At 43.4% G+C, this 27184-nt stretch overlaps 1 protein-coding gene across 3 annotated transcripts in view; it reads left to right on the top strand.

The window, feature by feature from the left end:
• Positions 1-27170, top strand: part of ttc28 (tetratricopeptide repeat domain 28) — a 761973-nt gene extending 734803 nt beyond the window's left edge. For all 3 annotated transcript variants that reach the window (XM_078554281.1, XM_078554279.1, XM_078554282.1), the window contains 3 exons: positions 9558-9687; positions 18672-18779; positions 25156-27170. In XM_078554281.1, coding sequence (XP_078410407.1) covers positions 9558-9687; positions 18672-18779; positions 25156-26819 — 1902 coding nt within the window. In that variant the 3' untranslated portion in view covers positions 26820-27170. The remainder of the gene's footprint in view (positions 1-9557; positions 9688-18671; positions 18780-25155) is intronic.
• The last annotated feature ends 14 nt before the right edge of the window (positions 27171-27184 follow it).

Genomic DNA, 27184 nt, shown 5'->3' with positions numbered 1-27184 from the left:
ACAAGTTGGTTTGAAGAACCTGTCTCAAGAACTTGAGTTTTGATGTCGCTTCGATCAACTAACTGTCCTTCAATCATATCCTCATGCACACGCAGTCAGTAGAGCTCACTTTCAGTGACACCTTTCTCTCTCACACAGGCACACGAAGCTCATTCTTCCTTCCCTCGCTGTCAATCTTTCAGTTATCTTCACCTGTTTCTCACTTTTACTTGCTCCTTTCTCAGTCGTATTTTCTCCTCCTTTCTCTCTGTTTTGCTGTCTTTTTTTTCTGTTCTTCACTGTTTCATTCAACCGCCTACCACTCTCACATAGCATCATACTCTTGTCATCCCTCAGTTGTCACCAACCATTGTTTTTTTCTTATCCTTGTGCTCACCCTTCCCTGAATTATTTTACAAGTTTATTCCTTATAGCAGGCTGGCAATGCCTGTCCGTATTACTACCAGTAGAGGGAGCGCAGGTATAATAAAGCTGACATTGATTTCTTGTTCTTCCTGATGAGCGACCTGCCTCTTTCAGGCAAGTCACAAATATAAATGAGCAGAGCAATAACCAGTGGAGCCCTCAGGAATCAAGCTTCTATTTAATTTTTTCAGAAGTTTGTAAGGCCGGGAGCTCAAATCCTATTGTCATCAAAACCTTTAAAAATTACAATCTCATCCCATAAATTTGTTTGTGTTACTTGTCTTGAGTGACGCCTTCCCTGTCTGACAGAAGTGGATTTTGTTCACCTGATCCTTTCTGATAGACACCAAGGAATTATTTATTTCCCTTGCTCCCCAGCTCTGTTTTATTTGTGCTCCATTTTGTAGTTCTGTTTGTTAAACTGCACATATTTTCAAGCAGGGAGATCTGTCTTCTATACAACTCACTGCATCTGCAATCAACTTGACTGGGACTGTTCAGCATTTACATTAATCCCCCTATAGCCCCTGGAATACAGGGACAATTATATCTTTCTCTATAAAATGCTGAAATTAATGAAATCTCAATTTTCTTTTACCATTTACTCCCAGATGTCTCCCCAGATATTGCCTCTCCTCCACTGCTGAGGGAGGGCACTAACCCCTTTATTTGTGTACAATTCCTTGGATACCTTGCCCAAGTGATAATTCTTTCTGAATCTAGATAGTGAATGTTGATAGACTATTAGGGCAATCACAGATGACCCCAATCTGACATACAGTATTCGTGCACATAGGCTTTCCAGCACAAGTCATTGGATAATGATTAGAAGCGGAAATCCTGATTATTTTTTTCCCTCCCTGCCCATAGGCACAGAGGCTAATTATAGAGCCCTTGACTGCTACCAGAATGAACTCAGTGAAAGTCAGGGACTGGTGTGCTAGGTCTGTGTGAATCAATTGCAATCAGAGCTTTTACCCTCTAAAATCAGTGGAGCTATTTGCAGTTTTTTAAATTTGGAAATTACCTTGTGTTCCTTACTGTGATGGCCATCTAAGATAGTGCTGCTGATTGACAAAGGCTCCGTCACCTGCAATTAAGCCCTAGTTGCTTGAAGCTGAGTTCAGAGACCATGCTCACAGTAACAGCCCTTTCTACAATAGTAACATTAAAATGGCAGAGGCTTTGTCTCTCGGAGAAGACATCTTCCCAGAATTGGGCCACATGTTTCAATGGGCAGAAAAGATTCCATCGGACTAATGGTCAAGAGTAAATAGCATCCCAGCACCTCAAAATATACAGCTTCATCTCCACACCACCTCTTACCCCACCCTCCATGGAAACTCAGTTTTGGATATAGTTAACAGGTGCATTCATTGGATATTTGAGATTCTGACTAAACACAGGTGAAAGTGTGAATAGCATCTAAACCACACGTCAGAGTCATAGAAAAAAAAAGGCAGAATTTCATGTCCTGTGGGCAGGCACGTGCCCGACACGATCGGGTGAAAAATCGCACGAGAAGACGTTGGGCGAGCGCCCCAATGTCATCCCGCGCTCGCGCCCATTAATTAAGCCCGTTAATGACGCAATTGTCTCCGATTTTTCCTGGCCCGTCCAACCTTATGGCTGGCGGACGGGCGAATTTGGCCAGGCGGACTTTGCATTTTTCGTCAAACCTCATCCAAGGGCGGGATAAAATAAAAATCTGTGGACAGCATTTTTACCACTTATATGTTCAGGTGTCTGATTGTGATGTTTGGACATTTTTTTTCCTAATTTTCAAAGCTTTATTTCATGGTTTTCCGGTCTGCAGCTCCCTGAGGGAGCTCTCTGCCTTTGGGGAGCTTCCTCTCGGCGATCGCCAGCACCTGTGGAAACGTCATCGCCCGCCCTCCTCCCGCCCCCACCCTGGCAGTGCTGAGCTTTTCAGCGCACGTTTGGCACCGGTCAGCCAGTGTGAAATCGCAATCAGCGGCCGATCGCTGTTGGTGGTCTGTTTCCTGACCGCTCCTGGGCCCGCCTGCCGAGTGGAAAATTCAGGCCAAAGTCTAGTTTGGCATCCATGTTTGCCACTGGATGTTAGCGGCAACTATATATTCAAAACATGGGAAAGACAGCTGGGAGCTGAACAGTTTCAGAATCCTTTGGTGCTGGTATATAAAAAGTTAATACTTTCTGAGAAAGGTGATGTTAAACAATGTCACGCCATGAACATCTACTGTATTTTACAATCTCATGCTCTGGTTTCTGCCAAGTGTCTGACTGCCGCAGTTCATCTGCAGTCAATGAAGCCTGTACACACTCTTGACATACTCGTGAAGCAATGAAGGGCATCAGGACTGTGGTCTGTCATGTGACACAGAGCAAATACAGAAGGCAGGTACTCAGCTTTTTGAGGGCCTGGCAAGAAATGCAATTTAATGCTAGATTTATACCATGACAAATGCAAATCCCTCTCAAATTGGGTGGTGTAACAGCATAATTAGATCTAAAGGCAATTTTCAATATTTTATTTGATCATCTACCCTCCAGGGCACAATTTAGCCCATGTCGGGCGGGCTCGGTCGGGAAGACGACCGCCGTCCGCAATCGGGGCCGGACCGCGATTTCACGCTAGCAGGCCAATTAAGGCCCGCCCAGCATGAAATGCAAGTGGCAGCGCTCAGCGCTGCCTGTGTGGGGGGAGCGGGGCGAGCGTGAATTTCACACATGCGCGTGAGTGCACGCGTCATAATCTCCCTAAGGCACAGAGCTGCCTGAGGGAGATGAAACTTTTCAAAAAAAAATAAAGATTTGAAGAACGTAATAAAACATTTCCCCTCATGTGTTTGTAACATGAGCAGGGACATGTTATGAATTAAATTTTAAAACTTTTATTTTTATTTGCTTCTGGAAACCTCATCCCGCCCGTGGATGAGGTTTCCAAAAAGATGCAAAGGCTGTTTGGCCTTTTCGCCTCTCCGCCAAACGTTAGGTTGGACGGGCAGCGAAAAATTTAAGTTAATTGGTTCTTTAATGGCCTTAACAGGCCTTTTAATGGTCAGCGGGCGCGCTACCGACTCCGGTGTGCTCCTGCTGGCCGAACTATTGTGCGACTGCACGTTGACATCGGCACGCTCAGCCGACACTAACGCATGTCATTTCACACTCGGGCAGGTCGGGCGCCGCTTGCCCGCCGAGCTAAAAGTTTTGCCCCAGGAGTGGAATTCAATATGGGTGGAAATGCAAAACACGGGGTACGACATTAGTTACCCATTGCACACCCTGCACAATATTCAGCTCCATTGACTTCAATAGCATTGAACATTAGACATGTCCTATAATGGTCGCAGAATGCGAGTCCACCTATTTTGTATCCCCACTCATGTCCAATTTTACCTCCAGTATCTTTAAAAAATATTTCCTCCTCTAGAAATTATTTAATATTTGGATTACACTCACTGAAGTTTAAATTAGGTTCTTTTAGCACAATAAAGGGGGAAAAACGCTCATTTTGCTGTGTAATTCGACTGAAAATGAAAACCACAAAGGTGTTTCTGTTACCATTCTTGGCCATCACGCTTATATAGTTCTATTGAAAACAGCACCTGAGTTTATTACCAGCATCAGTATTTGAATAAATCAATGGTAAAATTGTGTACTGCTGAGCCTTGATGAGCACGTTGTCTGCTACCTGCTTAATGCAGCGTTATACTGTAAACTGGGAGATGTGGCTGAAGCCTTTTGTGACAGACTGAAAGGAGCCAATTGCAAAGAAGCCAGAGGCTGGGGTGACTTTGGCAGCCACTGACAAAGAATACCTCCCAGTCCTGCAAGCAGTAGGTCCTGCTGCAGAGGTCTGAAATGGCCTGCCTAGAGAATGCAGTCTTTTGAGACATTATACAAGAAACTGACTCTTGGCTTGCACGTGCTGTGTGCTGGGAATGGCCTCCTATAAGCAACCCTCCTTACTTGCTGTCTTCTGACTCCCACAACTGGTGTTGGTGCTGATTGCTGATGTGGCTACTACTGCTCCTCCTCCTACACCTGTTTTTCCATCCAGAAGAAACTAGCTGTAATTGCACCCATGACAGGCACAGAAAGCTTACTGGGGATGATAAGGTAGCAAACTAAAGTAGCAAACTAGTAAACTGGAAACTAGAAATGCTCCTGGACAACTGGATAGTAAAAAGATCCTATAATCTACTGACCCGTAGCTGAGTGCTCCTTCGTACACAGTTTCAATAGCTCTGAAGCAACAGTTCCGTCAGGTTTTACTGGCAGTCCAGGCACTGGGCATCATTTCTCCAATTATTAGTCAAGCAGTATCCAGCCCTAATTGTGTCACAGGACCCTGATTTAAATCTATACCCGAGCTCCCACCTCATTATGATGAGCAGCTCACCTAAAAATCCAACAATTAAAATGGTGGCAGGGAACTCCCCAGTTTCTTCCTAAAATTCCAATTTGCATATGCGAAGGGCCCACAGCCTGACTCAGGTGGGCACTCCAGACACAGAAGTGAGGTGATAATTCATACCCTACCATTTTTGAGGCAATACTGATCTTTCTTCATCAGGCAGGAAGCTTCAAATTCTCCCCCATAGTAACAGTCTCAGTCAGTAAAACCTTTAGTCCATCTATCCACTGTGTTTCTCGGTTCATTTTGAATAACCCTAAATCCCATTTGTTGTTGTTATGGTTCGGTGGATGGTAAATGCCGAGCTGCACAAATCCCAGAGAGAAACTTGAAACAAACTATTGCAATTTGTACAATATGAGGAGCGGTTTTGAAATCAGGAAATAATGCCCCTGACTACTTGTGATGATTTTATAGTAAAGTAAACATTTACTAAAAGAACAAAGAAAAAAACAAAGCATAGTTACACTTAAACACACAAATGGCTTCACACAGTAAATAGTACATCAAAAAAGTTGCATAAATCTTAACTTAACTACCCTCAGAGCTAACCTTCCACTTTTCTGTTCAGCAACTATCCTCATAGATTTTAGAATCTATACAAGCCCAGTAATTTTTACCACATGGTGCTTTTGCCTTGGGGTGTCCTCTGAGGCTGGCAGCAACTGCTTTTTTCAGTCTGGCCTTGTCCACACTATCTTCTGGGAGTTCTGATCAGCTGTCTTCTGGGAGATCTAAGCAGCTGCCCCCTCACATAGGCTTCAGTATTTCCTTAAATGCATTCCTTCCCTTTGATCTCTCTATTATCTCAACCAGTCTCATCAGAATTGCTTTCCTCCCAGAATTGATTAAATTGTTCTTCAGCTCTTAGACTTGTAAAACCAAACTTACCCTATCTTTACCTTATTTCCTTGCACCTTTTTACAAACTGCATATACCCCCTTTGAACTAAAACAACTCAATTCAAAACTATTCTTGTTGTTGCTTTATGTAAAACCCTGATAGAGGTTCCTTTTGATTCATTAACATATCAAAACCACTGTTGACTTTAGACTCTTGCAGTCACTCTAGCTCTGTGTCCAATTACCATATCTACAACCCCAACAGCCTAAATTCCAGTACATAAGAAAATATGCCAGGGTTATTACCAGAAGCAAAATATTACAATGTCTTGTTTTCTTTCACTTAGAATCTCCTCCTTTTCTATGCTAATTTCTTTAATTATATCACAGTCCTTCTGCCTGATTTCCATACCCATGTCGTCCCTCTCACTTGTGAACACCGACACAAAGTGTTCATTTAGAACCCTATCTACGTCTTCCGGCTCCACACACAAATTACCACTATGGTCCTTAATGGGCCCTATTCTTTCCTAGTTATCCTCTTACCCTTAATGTACTTGTAAAATAATTTTGGATTTTCCTTTATTTTACCTGCCAATGTTTTTTCATGCACCCTTTTTGCTCTCTTAATTTACTTTTTAAGTTCCCCCCTACACATTCTATACTCCTCTAGGGTTCCTGTTGTTTTGAGCCCTTGGTATCTGCCATAAGCCTTCCTTTTTCTCTTTATCCAATCCTGCATAACCCTCGACATCCAGGGTTCCCTGGATTTGTTGGTCTCACCCTTTGTCTTTATTGGAATATGTTGGCCCTGTACTCTCCCTATTTCCTTCTTGAATGAGTCTCACTGCTCTGACGCAGATTTACCTAAAAGTAGCTGCACCCAGTCTACTCTGGCCAAATCATATCTGATCTTATTAAAATCGGCCTTCCCCTAATTTACAACTCTGATTTCTGGCCCATCCTTGTCCTTTTCCATAACAACCTTGAATGTAACGGAGTTATGATCACTATCTGCAAAATGCTCCCCCACTGATACCTCTACCACTTGCCTGGCTTCATTCCCTAAACTAAGCCCAGGACCGCCCTGTCTCTTGTAGGGCCTTCTACGTACTGGCTTAAAAAACTCCCCTGGATGCATTTTAAGAATTCTGCTCCCTCTAAACCTATCACACTATGACTAACCCAGTTAATGTTGGGGAAGTTGAAATCCCCCACTATTACTACCGTATTATTTTTACACTTCTCTGAAATTTGCCTACACATTTGCTCTTCTATTTCTCCCTGACTGTTTGGAGGCCTATAGTACACTCCCAGCAATGTGATTGCTCCTTTTTTGTTTTTATGTTCTACCCATATGGCTTCATTTGAGGAGCTTTCCAAGATGTCATCCCTCCTTACTGCTGTAACTGATTCTTTGATCAAAATTGCGATACACCCTCCTCTTTTACCTCCTTCCCTGTCTCGCCTGAAGACCCTGTATCCTGGAATATTGAGCTGCCAATCCTGCCCCTCTCTCAACCATGTCTCTGACAGCAATGACATCATACTTCCATGTGTTAATTTGTGCCCTCAACTCATTTGCCTTATTCATCAGACTCCTTGGATTAAAATAAATAACATCCAACCTTGCCAAACTCCCTTGTGCCTTAACTGGCCTATAATTTCTATGCCTTCCGGACTCACTTGCTCTCTCTTCTAATTTTGGCTGTGCACCTCCCCCTGCTGAACCTCCTCTCAGGATCCCATCCCCCTGCTAAGTTAGTTTAAACCCTCCCCAACAGCACTTGCAAACCTCCCTGCAAGGGATGTTGGTCCCATTCCGGTGCAGGCGCAACCCATTCACCTTGTGCAGGTCCCACCGCCCCCAGAAATGGTCCCAATGTCCCAGAAATCTAAAGGCCTCCCTCCTGCACCATCTCTCCAGCCACACAGTCATCTGGACTAACCTGTTATTTTTATACTCACTAGCGCGTGGCACTGGAAGTAATCCAGAGATTACTACCTTTGAGGTCTTGTTTTTAACTCTGCTTCCTAGCTCCCTAAATTCTGCTTGCAGGACCTCATTCCTCTTCCTACCTATGTCGTTAGTACCAGTATGTACCACGATCTCTGTCTGTTTGCCCTCCTCCTTTAGAATGGTCTGCAGCCGTTCAGTGACATCCTTGACCCTGGCGCCAGGGAGGCAACATACCATCCTGGAGTCATGTCTACGGCCGCAGAAACGCTTGTCTGTTCCCCTTAGAATCGAGTCTCCTACCACTATTGCTCTTCCCCTCTTTTTCCTCCCCCCCCGTGCAGCTGAGCCACTCACAGTGCCATGAGTGTGGCTGTACTCCCCAGAGGAACCGTCACTCTCACCATTTTCCAACACAAAAAAATGGTTTTCGAGCGAGATGCCCCCTGGGGATTTCCTGACTACCTGCCTGACACCTTTCTTCTGACTGCTGGTCACCCATTCCCTCTCTGTCTGCACTTCTGTAAGCTGTAGGGTGACCACGTCTAAAAACGTGCTATCCATGAAACTCTCAGTCTCACGGATGCACCTCAGTGCCTCCAGCTGCCTCTCAAGCTCTGAAACTCGGAGCTCAGTTAGCTGCAGCTGGTGGCATTTCCTGCACACATGGCCGGTCAGAGTGTGAGGAGCGTCTAGGACTTCCCACATTTTGCAGGTGGTACATAACACGAGACTGAGCTGCCCTGCCATGCCTCTGGTCGAAATAAAACCCCTTACTTTAAGTTAAATACAGCAAAAAAAGGTTAAATTATTTATGTACTTTAAATAAAAACTAGAACACTTACCTTTCCTTAGCTTAATCTATTTTAAAATGGAGAAAAACTGGAGAAAAACACTTACCCACTACTCACCAATCAGCTCTCACCTTTGTGCTAACGTGAGTTTTTGAAGTTTCCCCACACTCGCGCTGATTCTGATCTCTCCATCGCTCTCTCGTGCTGTCTTGTGATGTCACTCTTGTTATTTTCAACAAGAACTGACTGCAGGACACTCTTCCCAAACTGCTTCACCGCAATGCTGACTACAGGACACTCTTCCCCAACCTTGCCATCCTACCCCGACTTGCCAACCTTACAATATTTTTAAAAAGATCCTCCTTCGCTTCCTATTTTCTTTTGTTGTTCATAATTTATAAATGTGATCCCTTGTGCTTACATTCTGTAAAGAGCAGAAAAGCTTACTTGAATTCAGTTTGCCCAGACCTTTCATTTTGCTAAATGCTTCTCTCAGTTTTCTCTCTTCAAAAGAGAAAAGACCAGGAGGAGGAGACGCTTGTCCCCAGCAGAAAAAAAAAACCTGTCACGCCTGTGAGGGCACCTCAAAGTGGAGGTACCCTTGCATTTCTCTTGTTATCTCAGTAGTGAGCACCTCTTTCAGTGGCGCAGCAGAGCTGCCTGCCCTCTGATTGGGCCAGCTGCGTGGAAGGCCCACCCTCCCACCTTCCCTAATTAACCAGCTCTAGATCGTCTCGTCCTGGCAATATCATGGGGGAAGTCTGGCCTGCCACCCGAGGGTGCTGGCCACCTGAAAAACTCCCCGACATTGGGGCTTTACCCCTGTGAAAATTCCATGCATAGAAATGAAAAACGGCATGCAGTATTCCAGAAATGGCCTCATTACGGCCTTATAGTGTTTTAAAGTGACCTCTCTAGATGTATATGTTAAGCCTCTTTCTATACTTTCTAACATTCTGTTTGTTTTATTAGTACCTGGGAAGAGTGTGCTAAACATTTCGGTGAACTGTCTACTAAAACACTAAGCTTTTCTCTGGCTCCAATATCTCAAATTTATTTCCGTTTAGCGCATAATACACTATAATTTTCCCCCGTCTTGTGTAATTCTCCCTAGAATGTTATTTTTAAAATTTTCTCTCTCTGTTTTATTTTCACAGCTCCATCAAGTCCTTGTTCAGCTTCAGACCGGAGAGAAAGAACAAGATTTTTCTTCAGCTCCTATTCAGGTGTCCATAAGTGTGCAGCTCTGGCGACTGCCTGGGTGTCATGAGTTCCTGGCAGCATTAGGTATGATGTGGTTGATGCAAAAGAGTCCTTTGGTCGTGAACCGTTTTATGAAGATTTGCATTACTTATTCCCTCAGTTTCCAAACACTGTCAGCTTCGTTCTCTGACCTCCTGCCATAATCCTTTGTGACCTTGAAGCTCCCTTCTTTCCCCTCCCAAAGTTGTATTGTTCAAGTTTAATCTTTTTTTAGGCTAATGTTGAGTTTATTGCTTTTTTTGTTTCAATCATCACTTGTTCAATTGTTAAACCTACGGTCTAACGTGATGCCGCCCGTACAGATCCCTTGGCTAAAAGCAAAATACTGCAGACGCTGGAGATCTGAAACAAAACCAGAAAATGCTGGAAAAACTCAGCATCTGTGGAGAGAGGAACAGAGTTAACGTTTTGAGTCCGTATGACTTTTCTTCAGAACAATTGCGGTATTACATTTGGCCCCTTTGCCTCGAACTAGGAAGGAGAAAAATCAGCTTTCCAGCATCATGGCTAAGGAGTATAATGGGCTTGGCAATGATGCTTCCACAGTTTAATGACTTGCCAACACATTCTGCCACATTTTCAGAACAGCAAAGGAGAAAATGAGAAAGGAAGATACATTAATTTATTCCATCTTGCCATACAGCGAATAACTTTTAAAAACATTTTCATTCCTGAAATGACAACAGCACTTGTTCTAACGATAGAGCCATGTCAGATGAGTCTGGGGTTTAAAATGGAATACTTTTAACTTTTTCTTTTTAAAAAGAAAATGAAATTAATTGCTTTAAATAGACATCAAAATGACACTCGCTGCCTCTTTAATTCAGAGAAAGATGGGAAAGTTGAAAATACTTTCACCATTTCAAAATTGCCTTTTAAATGAGCGGGTGACTAGCAGTCAGGCCTGGTTGATTACTCTTCTGTTCTAAATTATTAGAACCATTATGTTAAAGTGACTTTGAAAAAATTATCTTCCATGCAGTCACCTTCCTGGGAGCAGCGCATTTATACTGTTTAATTTGCTGTTCTTTAGAATGCATTGTATTGAAATATCAGTTCTGCAGAAAATCCAAATTCACAAGGAAGTTATTTGAATAGATCATTTCTAAATAAACTTATCAGATCCCGAATCACTCCTGACAGGACAGGAAATTGCTTTTGTCATCCTTCACTTTTCTTCACTGGCACATTTTCCTCTTATCAGTGACACAAGCAAAGGCTAGTTAACCGTCAGGTTTCCAGGGTGGGCTCCTGAATCTAAATTAGGACCAAATTATGTCTTGCTTCCTTTGGTTTGAGCACCATGTACATTATAACAGCAATAAATGAATGAAAGCTTAATATTTTAATAAGAAAAATACACATTTCAAGTTTGATATAGGGACGGCAGGTTATTGTCCTTAGTTGGCAACCTTAGCTTCATTTGCTTTTAGTAGGAAAACAAATCAGCGCGAGTTGATTGATAATTATACGTTTTATTTCTCAGAGTCCTAGAGCCTGATTTCTGTGTAGTCGGGAAGATTTCACAGACCTATAAAAATGGCAGGCAGGACCCAGATGTAGAAGTCCTGCCCCCATTTCTGCCAAATCTAATTTTTGCTGGCAGGAGGGAGAGGGCAGGAAACCTGAACTCAGCAGGGCCATTTGAACTTAGTGCTGAGTATAAACAAGACCCCATTTTCAACCCCATGTTCCAAGGGCGTTAACCCACAGTGTGGGAGTCACAAATTTATGAAGTAGATGTAAGCGCTCTTGAAGGCCAGATAAGGTCTGTTTAAATGTCATGGCCTGAATTTTTAAAAATCCCCCTGCTCTTTAAACTTGCAAAAAAAGTCTTAAGCTGTCAATGAGAGTTAACAGAAAGCACCATCTGTTGGACTGCTTTGATTGAATCTGATGTAGTTAGAAAAAAAAATTATCATATGTCCAGGCAGTTTCAATAGGCTTCTTTTTTTACCTTTCCCAAGGGCAATTATTATTATGTCAAATGCTTGGCTGAGTTTCAAAAGCTATAATTATTTCAGCAGGGGTTCTGAGTTCATAGTTTGATTGACTGTCTAAAGAAGCTATTAAAGGATTAGCTTTCTTTGATGTGGAGTCTGCACAGAAGTTTGTCTTGTTAGAGATTGAAACTTGAGATTTTAAAGCTTTGAATAAATTTCATGAATGGCAGTTTTTTCACTATCAATGTGCATGAATGAAAGCTGTATAAACATTCTTAGAAGTTTTCTTTTTCATTTCCTGAGGTCTGTCCATGGTGGATATTGGGTGAGTGGCTGTGGAAGTGGCATGGAGGTATGAGGAGCTGTGGGGCTATGGAAGTGGCATGGGGGGGGGGGGGGGGGGGGCGGTGGGGGGGAGCCATGGGGGATATGAGGAAGAATGGGGGAAGGGTGGGGTGGTGAAGGGGTGTGAAGGATGAGGGCAGGGGGCCTAACAGCTTCTAAAACCAGTGGAGCAAAGTCTGCCTTGGCACTTGCCCATCCTGGTGGTCAGCGACGATCTGCTTCTAGGGTCAGCCGGCCCGAATGGATCCCACCCCTGCCTCCCCAGAGTGAAAGTTGGAATTAACAGGACCCTTTTATAACTGGTGAGTCTGTCGAGTCAGGAAATTTCCTGACTCAAGCAGTCCACCTTGGTAGTGAAAATCCAGCCCTTAGTGTTGTTGCAATTAATGGGCTGCTGGTCTCAAACTCTGCCTAAAGAATCTGACAGCCAGAGACTTGTGTGTTCTCCTTTTTTCTCCACGCCCCTCTTTGCCCCTCCTGTCTGCTTTTCTTCCCCCTACAAGCACTTGGGTCGGAGTTTTCCAGCCTGCCCCCCTCCGCGGCAGTGCCAACGAGCCATTGAATTGTCCATTCATATCAGCAGGACCGGAAGATCCTGCCGCTGTGAGGGGCTGGAAAATCCCAGCCTTACTGTTGCTACATGTTACACATTTAGATCTCTGTAGATACTACTCGTGTTTAATTCAAGAATTGATTTTCACTGACTAACATCACTGTCGCACAGTACGGCCTTTTGGTAATATGTAGAGATTATGTGAGAAAATGCTCGAATGAAAATACCCCAACAATATGTTCGTGCAGACTCTTTCTTTCATCACTAAATTTCATAATAATCATTACTAGTTTGTTTGTAAGATGACTCACAGCCCATGTTATGTGATGTTGTATTTTAGAAAAACACAAGAAAAGTGAAAATTGAAAAGCCCATTCGTCCCCATCGTATGCTGACGCTCCCTTTATAGCAATCACCACCATTTTTAACATCCACATTGTTTTCGACTCTACTATCATGTCTGACACGTTATACATTTATCATTCCTTGAAAAGGAAGTTCTTCATAATATGTATTTTAAATTTAATCTCCACTATTTTCCATTTTGTCCCCTGGTCCTAATTTCCTGGTTATCCTTCAAATAATGTGTGCTTACAATGACCAGAATTTTTACCTCGTTGGCCCCCGACCCAAATGAGCGTGAAATGACGCGCGGTGACATTGGGTGAGCCTCCTGACGTCATCGCGCATTCTCACGATGTTTTAGTTGACGGGTGCGCGTGGGAGTTGGAAGCACACCCGCCGAGAATTAACCACCTTATAAGACCATTAAAGTACCAATGAAATGTAACTTTTCGCTGCCCGTCCAACCTTACAGTTGGCGGGTAGGTGAAAAGGCCAAGTGGCCTTTGCACTTTTTAGGAAACCTCATCCATGGGTGGGATGAGGTTTCCAACAGCAATTAAATATAAAATAAAAATTTTAATTTTTCCTTAATAATATGTCCCTGCTCATGTGACAGTCACATGAGCAGGGACATGTTTTTTTAAATGTTTTTACATTCTTTATTTTTGATATTTTATATCTTCATTTCCCTGAGGCAGCTCTGTGCATCAGGGAGCTTTTCCTGCGCACACTTGCGCGTGTGTGCGAAGTTCCTTGCTTGCCCTCCTCCTCCCCCCTGGTAGCGCTGAGTGCTGCAGCGCGGGTTTCACGCTGGACAGGCCTTCATTGGCCCGCTAGTGTGAAATCGCGGTCCAGCCCTGATCGCGGGCAGCGGTCGGCTTCCCGTCTGCTCCCACATGCCCCTGCCGAGCCCGCCCGACGAGGGCAAAATCCTGGCCCTTATCTACATCATGGATAGAATTTTACAGTCGCCCATCAGCAGGTTTGCAGGCGAGGGTGCATATAAAATTCCCCAGGTGGCCTACCCACCTGGCCCCAACCTGTCCTCAATTTTACAGATGATGGACTAAGCCTAGGGGGGCCTGCATGCCCTCACCTCAATTGAAGCCCTTAAGTAGCCAATTATTGGTCACTGAAGGACTGCTTCCCTCCCAGCTGAAATTTTTTGGCCAGTGTGAGGAGTTCAGGAAAGGGGGGGATGCCCACCAGATCACCCTGCTTGGATCTCGACTGGGAAAGGGGGTGGTCTCCATCACTGCCCCCATTTCCAGATCAGGCGCCTCCTCCCCAATGTTTGCCCCCCAGGTGCTCCCTGCCTGCTTGGCCTTGCCATCACGACCACCACCCCACTTTCCCCTGACCCCTTGGCCTTTCCCTCCCATCCCATCCCTGCAGTGAGACCCCTACTTGGTTCTGTGGACTCCTGCAATTAGACTGGTGGGACTGTTTGTAGTCCCAGTAATGGCCACTGCTCCCGGTAGCGCTGCTCGCACTACAGAGCTGCCAGTCAGTCAGATGGCTGGCAACTCCCTTAGGTGCTCCCCAATGAGGAGCAGTGCAACCGGCATTGGAGGGGATCTGCTCCCCGCTGACTCTTTGGGTGACGGGCAGGCAAACCTACCATCCAAAAATTCCTGCCCCTTGTGATTTACCTCAAATTTGGCCACCTTAACTATGATATTTACCAAGCTGTAGTGATTGAGTTTCCCAGTTCTTTCCTTAAAAGTTTAATATCCCTTCCCACACTGTGCATTCATCTCCTACTGTGATTTTTCCCCCCAGTAAGCGATGTCCCAGCTGCAAAACTTTGGGGAAAAAAACTTTGTTTCATGTTTTTGATCCAACTCAAACAATTCCCCTTGTGTTGCCCGTCCTCTATTGGCCATGTTGTGGAGCAGGTCAGAAGAGGGCCTGTTGTACAGGTGGTTAGAGATTACAGTACCCTTGTGCTACTGTGGACCGCAAAGTATAGAGCTCAGGCACTAGCCCACTGTACTGTGAGCTCTGTGTTACTGACACAGAATTCAGTGCGTCTGTATACAGGGGTGTTTTCTAACACACACCTGTGTAAGTCACTATATTTTAGAAGCTGAGGTGCCCTTAGATTTTGATGTGCCTTACAATTGGCTATTGAGCCTAGGGGAACCTGCTTTCTTCCCTTTGCTCTGAATTTTGTTTAGTAATCCATCAGTTAAACAGCTTACAAATAGTCTGAGAAGGAACAATTATGATTAAATTTGAATGTTCTGAGTCAGACATAAGCAAGATGTATTGTTAACCTTTTTGAAGAATTTGCCCAGTGGGTCCCAGTAGAATCATTTTCTGCCAGCCCTGTTCCCCTGATTACATTAAATGCCTATCACAGCCAATAGAAAGCTTCCTGCTTTTCTTCTCAACTATCTAGAATAAATGACAGCAAAAGTAAATAGATATTCGATTGTGCCTCTTTGAATATTAAACAGCTGCTGCAGATGCACCAAGAGAGCAAGTATTCGGCAAACAAATCTTTTAAAAATTCTATTCCGTAAAATGATTGGTTAAGGTTTTTTTTTTAGGCAATATCAGCAGTGAACAGGTTAGATGGAAGACTGTGTCCTGAGAGGGATGGGTAACGTAATGGATTGCGCAGTCATCTTTCACTTCTGGGGCTTGAATTCAAATCCAAGCCAGAAAGATGAAATGGAGTTCTCTGTCCAGTAACTGTCCTACAAGAATGAGTTCAGGCAGCACCAACCTAGAACCGAGTGGGCCACTGGTAAATTAGCAATTTTGCTGAGCTTGGTTCCAGGTGCAAATATTCACATCAACCACTTATTATTGGCATTACTTACAGCAATTATACTTTCTGGTGTTAAAAAGACAGAGCAATTTAAGCACAACTCTGCCTTACCAAGTGGGTAATGAATTGAGCGTTTACATGACATAATAATGCTCTCATTGTAAAACATCCAGTTTACCGTAAGCAGCACCAATGGAGATCCTCTTGTTTCTAATCAAAATTCCTTTTTTTTTTTTGCCTTTTTTGGTTCAGGAAAATATTGGTTAAGGTTAACTATTTGACGTTTCCAGGGTAGTGAATGGAAATGAGTTATTCGCTATGGTAAAAAGGTGCAAACACTGGGAGGGAGACGTTAAGAATTAGCAATTAGAAGAACGAAGAGAAGCTTATCTGAAGGACAATAGGGTTTCAGAATGAATTAGGGGAAGTAGCTGAAGCAGACAGTATAAATGCATGCAAGAAATCATTTAGATTGATTCTGGGTGGGGATGGGGCTGGCGGCGGGGGAGTTGTGGGGGGGTTGGAGATTGGGTTTTCTAAGGAAAGAAGAAAACTTGCGTTTATATAATGTCTTTAACAATGTCAGGATGTCCAAAAGCCTTACACAGGGACTGAAATATTTGGAGTGTAGTCACTGTTGCAATGTAGAGAAACGTTGAGAAATTACACAGGATACACAGCACTGAAACGGGCTAGTTAGCCAACCAGTCCATGCTGGCTTTAATGCTGCACTTGAACCTTCTCCCACCTTTCCTCATTTAAATCTATCAGCTTAACTTGTCAAAAGGTATTATTTAAAGTGGACGGGATCGTTATTGGGCTTACCAGCCTTTTCATGTTTCAAAAATGCCTTGGTCCTAAAATTCTGCTGAGGGTCTCCCAAACACCTGCCATATCTTCTGCAAGAGATGGGTGGAACTGTTAGAAAAAGGCTGAAAATGCTCTTTTGCCAAAATTAACTTGAGAGGCTGTGAGATGTATCCCAGAGTGTATGAATTGAACTATCCTTCCTGTACAATGATGGAGAAAGATAAACGTTGATCAAGCTATCACATAGAGTAATGCTCAATAATAATTTTTATGACAGTTAATTTTGTGGTGTGACAGTTCTGTCAGCGTGAATAGTTAAAGTGGGCTGAAACAGTGTGGGTTGTGACCCAACTCTTAATAACTTTACTTGACTTTCTTCTGCCTGAGTCCCCCTGTGTACCAACTGTATTCTAAACCCACCACCCTTGATTCAACTTCTTTCACTATGGGCTGAATTTTCTGGCTGACGTGTGGGTGGCGGGGCCCGCACGTCAGCGCTTAAAATGTCGCGTGCTGACATTGCACGAGCGTCCCGACGTCAGCGCGCGGCATCGCAATGTTTCAGAAGGCGGGCGCGCTATGCAGTGCGACGCGCACCCGCCATTAATCAAAGGCCTTGTTAAGGCCATTAAGTCACCAATTGACGAGGATTTTGAGGAGCCCGTGCGAACTTCGGCTCGGCGCACGGGCCCAATGGGCAGGTGATTTTTTAATAAACCTCATCCAGTGGCGGGATGAGGTTTGATATCGGATTTTAAAAAGTTTAATTAAGTTTTTGTGTACTTCATTAACATGTCCCATCTCGTGTGACATTTTCACATGAGGGGACATGTTAATGATTTTTTTATTGTTCTATTTTTAATGTTTCACAGCCTTTCAGCGATCTCACTTAGCCTCAGGGAGATGTGCGCTCTTTCGCATGCATGCGCGAAAGAGCGCACTCTCGCAGTTGGTGAATCCCCCCCCCCCTGCCCACACAGGAAGTGCATAGTGCTTCCCGTTGGGCGTCACGCTGGGCGGGCCTTAATTGGCCTGCCCACGTAAAATGGCGGCAGGGCCCGTTTTGGCGGCAGGGATCAGCTGCCCGCCTGCCGCTGAGTCGGTCGGGCTCACCTGCCCATCAAGGGCCCTATGCCTTGTGCTTTTCAGGAATTAATTTAATGTCTAGGCTGGACTGAGCAGTCTGTTTAAACTCGAAAATACCTCTTTTAATGCTTTCCATTTTAACCAGTATGTACACACAACTTCCTATTCCTGCTCCCTTACTCAATTGCTATATAGTTCAACAAGGATAGTTTGAAACCCGACAGAGGTACATATAAAGCATTGATTATTACATTTTCGTGATATTCTTCTGTTCTTTATTTTAATTAAGTTGTTGACACGAGAAGCTACATTAACCAGTGTATTGCAAATATCAAACAGACAAATTTCCGTCAAAACGAATCTTGATGCTGAACAAAGTTCCCTTTCCCTTTTTCTTCCAATAGTAAGGAATGGTAAGCCTTCCTAAAGAGGCACTGTTTCAAAAGTTGTTGCCATCTACTTGCAAGAGTACCACACTGAAGTTGTAAGCATCATTATATTTGTCATCCCTCCTTCCAACAAAGTAAAAAGTTGACATATTTCAATAAAAACTTTAGATGTATACTAATAGAGGAAGAGAGCGGGTAACTCTGAATTATCTCTTTTTAAATCCATTGATCTGTACATTGCAATCCTGTGATTTCCTGTAGGGTATTGGTTTACTCCACTGCATCACCATTATTAGTGGAAAATGAACTGGAAACAAGAGTACACTGGCTTCAGCCCTCATTGAGTAAAGGGCCCAGAGAAAGGAGATGCAGAGAACTGAGGACCTCAAGTCCTAGTTAGGACCGAATTTGTCTTGACTCATTCCCACACGCATGCTAATAAATTAATTGAAAATTTCTTGCAGCTAATTTGGTACACTAACAATATTGCATCATGGGTGACAAGTGACAACACAAGTTGATCTCAGCCACATGGTGAGGGAAAGGTGCTTCCCAACAGAGGTACAGATAAATGAGTTCACACCCGGTGACTGCAGTTACCACCTGATCACAGAGCAGCATGTACAGAGTATGTGGAGCAGGTCACTTATCGGATAAAGAGCATATAATGTGGAACAAGTGGAATCCAAAGAGATAACAGAGAGAAAATCTGCTGGACTGGCTCATGCTAACATTTCTTTTTGCAAACTGTTGTCCAGGTTTTGATCTGTGTGAGGTGGGGCAAGAGGAAGTGGTGTTGAAGACGGGGAAACAGGCGAACAGAAAAACCATGCACTTTGCTCTCCAGTCTCTTCTTGCTTTATTTGGTGAGTTTTGAAGCACGCTGTTAGAACTGAATTACAGTGCATGAAAAGCAGATGCCGTGAACCATTAATTATCTGTTTAGATCAATACTGTACAAGCCAACCGTGGTGAATGGATAATTCCATTCACTGCTGTCTAAGCACCAACTGCCAACAGGGTGTGCTCTCCCAATTCTGTAGTATCTCAATTGCTCCCTTCCCTTATTTTAACTCCAACCCTCACCAAGGTTTTACCTGACATTGAGCTTCTTAAAGAAGGTGAACTGTGTATGGAGGTGCAACAGGCCTGCCCAAATAACATTAAGACCAAAACCCCAACTTCATGTGTAGCATGAACTGTGTGCACATGTCCTCTTTCAGTAGGGATAAAAGGGTCTTTTTCAGGTTGGCAGGCTGTAACTAATGGGGTATCACAGCGATCAGTGCTGGGGCCTACACAGGGTTAAGTGAGTGATCAAAAATTTGGAAGATGAAGTATAATGTGGGAAAATGTGAACTTATCCACTTTGGCAGGAAAATTAGAAAAACAGTATACTATTTAAATGGAGAGGGATTGTAGAACTCAGTGGTACAGAGGGATCTAGATGTCTTGGTACATGACTCACAAAAAGTTAGTCTGCAGGTACAGCAAGTGATTAGGAAGGCAAATAGAATGTTAGTATTTATTGCAAGGGGAATGGAATTTAAAAGTAGGCAAGTTTTACTGCACCTGTACAGGGTCTTGGTGAGACCACACCTAGAATAATGTGTACAATTTTGATCTTTTTATTTGAAAAAACATATAAATGTGTGAGATGCAGTTCAGAAAAGGTTCACTCAAAGCATTGTTGGGATGAAGGGCTTGTCTTATGAAGAAAGGTTGAACAGGTTGGGCCTATATTCAATAGAGTTTAGAAGAGTGAGAGGTGATCTTACTGAAACATATAAGATCCTGAGGGGACTTGATAGGGTGGATGCCGGGAGGATGTTTCTTCTTGTGGGAGAGACTAGAACTAGGGAACACAGTTTAAGAATAAGAGGTCTCCCTTTTATGATGAAGATGAGAAATTTTTTCCTTCAGGGCCGTTAAGTCTGTGGAATTCTCTTGTCCAAAAAGCAGTGGGGTCTGGGTCATTGAATATATTCAAGGCTGACTTGGATAGATTTTTGATGGACAAGGAAGTCGGGAAAGTGGAGTTGAGACCACAATCAGTTCACAGAATCACAGAATTTTAATGGCACAGCAGGAGGCCATTCGGCCCATCGTGTCTGCACCGGCTGTCCAAATGAGCATTGTGACCTAGTGCCTTTGCCCTGCCTTTTCCCCGTACCCCTGCAGCCATAAGATCAGCCATGATCTTATTGAATGGTGGAGCAGGATCGAAGGACCAAATAACCTACTCCTGTTCCTTGTTCTTATGTAATCCCAAACAGGCCTAAAGGAATTTCAGCCTGTAGAAATGCAAAATAATTTGACCTGTCCAAAGAAAAATAGTTACTTGAGCAGTTAGTATTTTGGAAATATTTTTGGAAATTGGGAGAAAGGGCAGGAAATTGTGATTCAAGAAGATTAGAACCATGATCAGTGACATGAAAGAACTGGGTCAGTGGGCCAAATGGTCTGTTCCTTCTCCAATATTCCGAAATAGCACCACACAAAAGCTTCTGACAATTTCCGGCTCCTGTACAAAAAACAAATTCTCGCATCTTCAGAATAATTATAGGTGCTTTAAAGTATCAGCTTGGCTCAGTTGACAACATCCTTTACCCTGAATCAGAAGGTTGAGGGTTCAAGTCTGAATCCTGGATGGGAAGATGCCAACTCTGCTGGCAATCAAGTGCAATACAGATGGAGTGCTGCACTGTCAGAGGCACTGCCTTTTGAATGAAATTTATTGAAGGTCTCAGCACCAATTCCTGTGTTCAGATGGACATTAAAAATTCTCAAGAAAAATTAGTTTGTTCATCATATACAGTGAAATTGTAATTCTGTTCTTTTGAATACATTTATAGTGTTGCTATAGATTGCAATCAGAACAGTTCTTCCACCCTCATGGCATCTTTCAAAGAATAGCAAGTTCATCTTGTGCCCAGGCCAACATTTCTCCCTCAATCGACACCATCAAAAACTTATTATCTGGTTGTTGATTACTTTGTTGGTTTGGCATCCTTCCCTCATTTAAAATGGCTGCCATGTTTGCTTATATTCCAAAGTAATTCATTGTATCTGAAATGCTTTGAGACGTTCCTTCCTTAAAAATTAACTATAACCTGGATATCTCAATGGCTTAACGTGTAAATACACTTTTGTAGTGTGGCTCTAAGGCCATATTGTGAAATATCCCTGATTGCCATGGAGCCATCCAGTAATCTCTGTTGGAAAGCCCATGTGTAGACATTGGTTGAGGACAGGATTGAATTAGGGCTAGGGACGCATCGATACCTTCAATAGTCCAGTCAGTTGTTGACACTCAGGTCTGAATTTTTGTGGGCAACTGTCTTAGTGAAAATAGCTGCAGAGGCCTGAATCCAGAAGTCCTGCCTGCACCATTTTTGTGGGGGGTGGGTCATACTTTACACATCCGTGGTTCACACATGTTAAAGTGCAGCTGCCTTCAAGGCTAATCTGATTTTGGTTAGTGGGATTTCCAAAACATGACTTGTGCACTTTAGACCTGATAGGAGAAAGTCTAATGAAAGTTATTTAGAGAGGGAGGTACCTTTGAGAGAAGTAATATGCCTTTTGGGAGAGGTAAGGTGCCCTTTGGGATTGTTTTAAGTAGACATAAATGTATGTAAAAAGTGAATAAGCTCATGGGAACTGTCAAAGAAAGCGGTCAAGGAATTTAAATCTTCTCTTTGTTAAATATTTGAAAGAAAAACTTTATGCAGTGTTTTAAAAAATCCATGCTTGCTATTTCACTCAGCCAGTTGACAAAAGCCTGAGGGTTAGCATTATTGGATTAGTGCTACATGACTGATTGCACAACCTGTCTTTATCACATTGGGGTGCCTGTCCGTTCACAGTGTGATTGACAGTTTGAAGTGCTTATAAAATCTCTTGAAGTGAGACTATGAATATAAATATAATGCTAATTGTTATAAGGGATTAAGTATTTGAAGGAAGTTAAATGTAGTGAATGGGTTTTTATCAATGAGAGTGTTTCTTTCAAATAGTGAATTCTTCAGTAGACACTAAAGAGCCTTATTTAATCTCAGTATGGGCCCTGAAGTCTGCCCATGGTGGATACTGGGTGAGTTGATATGGAGGCTGTAAAGCCAAAACGGGGTGGGTGGAGGGACATAGCATGGCATTGAGGGTATGATGGGCCATGGGGATGGGTGAAGGACCATAAGTTGGCATGGAGGGTGTGATGAGCCATGGGGGTTGGGTCAAGAGCATGAGGGGGCATGGGTTGGCATGGTTAGGGCAGGGGGAGTGTCTTGGGAGGGTGGTGAGGGAGTGTGAGGGGTGAGCGCTGAAGGGCTCTTTTTTGTTTCACTCTTTTTTTTTCATGGTTGGGACAAAGTGCCAGGTCATCGAGGCAGGCCTTTCCGCCCAGCCTGCCCCTGCACCCGGCAGCCCCTGTGCTGCCTCCGCACTGTTTCCAGGGTTGCCCACCACAACTCCCATTACACCTCCCCGGATTGAAAATCGGAAGTCCCGGAGCACTTTTTCCTGAGTCGGGTTTGCAGAGCTGGGAATTGTTCCACTCAGGCTTCACTGTCCAGGCTTATGTTTGAAGAAATTACACCAAAGCTAGATTTTGGCAGGTGGCTGGTACATGTACTACTGCAACCTGACAAAAGATTCAGCAGCTTTAGAAGAGGAGGGCAGCAGGTTGAAAACTTCAATTATTGTTGCCCCACCTCTCACTCTCAAATTAAACACTTCCTATTCAATTAACTGAGATTGCGCTGATGAGGTTTATTGAATAGCATTTAGGAAGATTATCTGTTTGGGTTGCAAAAGAAGCCTTTAATGGTATCAAAAAGCTAAAAAAAAATCATGATTCATAATTTAAAATTTCTGTTTAAGTGTCACTTGACCTTTTAACGGAGATTATCTTGCAGAAGCAATATTAGTTTTAATGGAATTATACTCAGCAAAATAGATTCATAATTGTAATCTCCGGAAGACTGTGCACACATGGAAGGATCTTATTTATTTATTTTATATAATTATTTATAATCCGATTTCTGTAAGCAACAAAAATAGGGTGAAGAGAGGGCTACGTAGTGTTTTATATGAACTGCAGATTTGTATTGTGTGTAGTTCATTCGGTTCTATAACAGATGAGTAACCAGCTCCTAAATAAATTAAACAAGAAGGCGTCTGCGTAATTAGATGGGATGACATTGAATATTTTGAATTATATTTGAAGTGTGTTCTTGGATATACACCAGAAATATTATAATTTATTTTGTCATGTTTTTTATTAATGTGTGTGGCTGCTCCTGATGCTTGCAATCGATTTTTCATCCGCACTATTTTGATGTAAATTTGTTTTTTTTCAGTTATTTTGTTTTGATTTCTTGGCATTTGCTCCCTCTCACTCAGAGAACCAGGACATTCTGCCGATTCTTTGCCTGATTTTTTTGGTGGAAGTGTTTTGTCGTTTTTTCAGCCTACCCAATGGTCCTCATCAGATTGAGCATTCAATGTGAAGTCAACTTTAACGGTCAAGTTTGATGGACCAAATAAACACTGTCTTTTGGGGAAATTCCCTATCTTGCAGTGAAAACACGTCAGAATGTTTTAAACAGTGCAGAACGTGAGTTTATATAGGCAGCAGGATAGAATAGATCCCCACAGAAGCTATGGTAAAGTTTTACAATTTAGCAGTATGCTCTAGACAGACCACACTTGAGTTCCAGTGTTATGCTGGGAATGACTGGCTGCCAGGAAAAAGTGAGCCCACAGCACTGCATGCACTTGTACAGGGTCAGGTCATTTGAATAATTAGCATAAGCTCCCAGAACAGCTTCTGGGACACCTAGTAATTTTTACAATCATTTTGTCCTCGCAATCTGTTGCTGCTGGTCAGTGGCACAAGGTGAAGTTTGTTGTATGTTGAATTTCATTAGGTCTCACGTTCTGAGTCTTGTTTGGTTGAACACTTAGTGTTTATTGAGAACACGTAACTATATACATTTGTTCAGGATATAGCCCAAGCTATGAACTAACTCCATGCTTGCTTCTACACAGGTCTCTGTCCAGTCCACAACTGACCCTAGTCTCAGGTCCTCTGTCTCTTTACATTACACTGTGGGCGGTACTGTTTCCCAGTCATACATTAACCCTTGCTATGCCAGATATCCTTATACTACAATGTTGTTTGTCTGCTGAATCAACAACAGCAACAATTTTGTTTATGTAGTGCCTTTAAAGTAGAAAAATGTTCCAAGCGCTTCACAGAGGAATGAGGGGAAAAAAATGGATGCTGGGCCTAAGAAGGAGATATTTGTAGGGATAGCCAAAAATCTGGTCAAAGGACTGAGTTTTCAACAGGCTCTTAAAGGAGGAGGGAAAGCCGAAAAGGCTGTGAGATTTCAAGAAGGGAATTCCAGGTTATGGGGCATAGACACTCGACATGTCTGCCAATGTTGGGGCTCAGGGTGGGTGGGGGGATGATGTTGCACAAGAGAACAGAGTCAGAGGAAAGAGAATACTTGCAAATATGTATTCCCATTGTAAGATTTTGGGCTCCGGAGCCACAGATATCTAAGAAAGGCAGTTGAGTATTCGTAAGTAATTTTAAGGTAGTTTATTAAGAAGCAACAGCTTAGATATAATGCTTTAGCTCAATAAACAGGAAGTGTATACAGCCAGTGACAGTTGAGAGCGGTTCACTGATCCCAGGGGGTGAATGAACGGCTGACACAGAGTGTGTTGTGATGGCAGCAGTCTGCTCTCTAGCCGAAGTGTTAGGAAACTCTTCCCTCGGCCTTCCTCCATCTTCCCTGGCCCATCTTCCGTCTGAAGAAGGCGGCTGCCTGATGAGGACTGCCCCTTGTCTCTAAGCACGATTTCTAAGGACTGGTAGTCTACCTGTCAATCACTTGTTCAAATCCTTCTGACCAATGGATACAGGACACGTACCCACCCACCCCTCCCCCCAACCCCATCCATCACTTTGGTTTGAGGTCACTTTTGAAGAATCTAGTGACCACAATGCGGGGAGCACAAACTTTGTGACCTTTATCTCTACTTTGTCTTGGTCCCTGACCCCTTACAACTGTTTGTTTCATTTTCAGGGAGAGAAACAGAGAGAATTGGTGCTGTGCAACTAATTCCATTAGCGTTGTATACAATCCTAAAAAAATACCGTTTCTTAAAGATCCCAATTACTTACACCACGAACCTATGACTAATTTATAATGTTTCGCTCCATTTCAGATTCTACGGAACTGCCTAAGCGGCTCAGTCTCGACAGCTCTTCATCTCTGGAGTCTCTATCCTCCTCCCAGTCTGTTTCTAATCCAACGGGACAGCTAAACCCACCATTTTCTCCCACTTACGGAGATTCAGTGGCTTCAGATGCCATTTCTGTCTACAGCCTCAGTTCCATTGCCTCCTCCATGAGCTTTGCTTCCAAGACAGACATCACTGGTGAAGGAATGCTCCATAGGGGGCGACAGGACTATGAGAGGCCTAAGAACATCTACCCGCACAAGGCTGCTATGTTACGAAGTAGGTCTTCTCCACAGACAAATAACACAAGCAGAGATGAAGAAGAGTATGATGGATTCTCCATTATTAGCAGTGAGCCATTAAGTGTCTACACTGACACTCTCAGTGTGCCTGCCTCACCAGACAAAGAGAGGACTACAGCACAGGTAGAACACTGCCATAATCTTGGAGACAGGCACACCTTCAAAGGTAATGCTAGTGCTTCCAGTTCTCCGGCTAAAATAACCCTCATTCCAAGTCCAAACTCACCATTTCAGAAAGTGGAATCCAGAAGCAAACTTCCGAGTTCAGACACTGGAGAATCGGATCAGTCCAGTACGGAAACGGATAGCACGGTTAAATCCCAAGAGGAGAAAGTGACTAAACTTAACCCTCAGGAGCTGGCACAAAAGATTTTGGAGGAGACTCAAAGTCACTTGCTCGCTGTTGAAAAACTGTATCAAAGTAGTGCACCAGTAAGCAGAACGGGTTCTGCTGATGCTGACCACGGCATAACAGGACATCATGGCTCCTCAGTTTTTAAATCTTCAGATACAAGTGCATTCAGTAGACCACTGAATGGCACTGGGCAGAAAAAGCAGTCTTCTCCAATAACTACAAAACCAAAGCCTCCAACACGGAGCTCATCGCTTCAGAAGGTGAACTCAGGAAACAACACTCCTACCAGTGATATTACTGAGGTAGGTCAATCAGCAGGAGACTGCTACTCTAAAGGGGGCGATAGCAGACAAACCACAGCACCACCTTCACCTGTTGCGGATTTACGTCAATCTCCTGGTTCCTCATCTGATCAGTCACCAATTAAGATCAAATATCCCAGCTCCCCTTACAGTGCTCACATTTCCAGGTCTCCAAGCTCAGGCCACCAGTCTCCAGCTGGGAGTAACCCTTCTCCAGCCCTCTCATACTCATCGGCAGGCTCAGCACGCTCTAGCCCGGCTGACATCCCGGACCTGAGCAGATTGAAAATGACTGCCATTGACGAGAAGGTCAAGGCTGTCCACAACCTCAAAACCTTTTGGACTAGTGCTACACAGCCTTCGTCCAGGCCTGTCCGAGCCCTGCGATCCAACCCTGCTCTCATGGGTTCCAAAGCTGATGCTCTAAGTTATTTGAATCTTTCACCAGCCAGACGCAGCAAAAAAGAAGGAAAGGAGGATAAACTTGAGCTTAAGGAATTTTCCAAGCTTCCGTGCACAGACAAGAAAGCCCAGAACGGGTGTGGTAGTTGCCAGGAGACCAATAAACCAGCAGAAACAATCCAGCCACCAAGTAGCATTCAGAGAGAGGCGCGTCCATTGCGATTCCCATCTGGGAATGGTTATAAGTTCCTGTCTCCTAGAAAATTCTTTCCCACCTCAAAGTGCTGAAATGACCCCAACCAGTCAGAAGATTTTTCATTTGCCCACATGAGCTTGTGGGACTAGCATGTATAAGCCAATTGTGTTGGACATGCACCGTTTGTAAACAGAACCTGTGTGTTGCGTGAACAGTACTAAAATTTTTTATACTGTTAAAGGAAAAAAAAAGCAAAAAAAAACTACCGTGTAAAAATGTCATATTTTTATTGAATCAAAAAGTGGCATTTTGCCTCGTTTCTTAGTCATTTAATGGTTGATAACAATTTATAAATGTCAAAAATCACGTTGGAATGTCAATCTGCAGTCAAAAGTATTTGTTGGAAAAACAAAATAAACTAGGCTTGTCAGTTTTAGGTTGCACCCAATTTTTATTG

Source organism: Cetorhinus maximus, chromosome 12 (assembly GCF_964194155.1).
Source record: "Cetorhinus maximus chromosome 12, sCetMax3.hap1.1, whole genome shotgun sequence".
Classification (NCBI taxonomy): Eukaryota; Metazoa; Chordata; class Chondrichthyes; order Lamniformes; family Cetorhinidae; genus Cetorhinus; species Cetorhinus maximus.
This window is presented reverse-complemented; position numbering and strand designations above follow the sequence as displayed.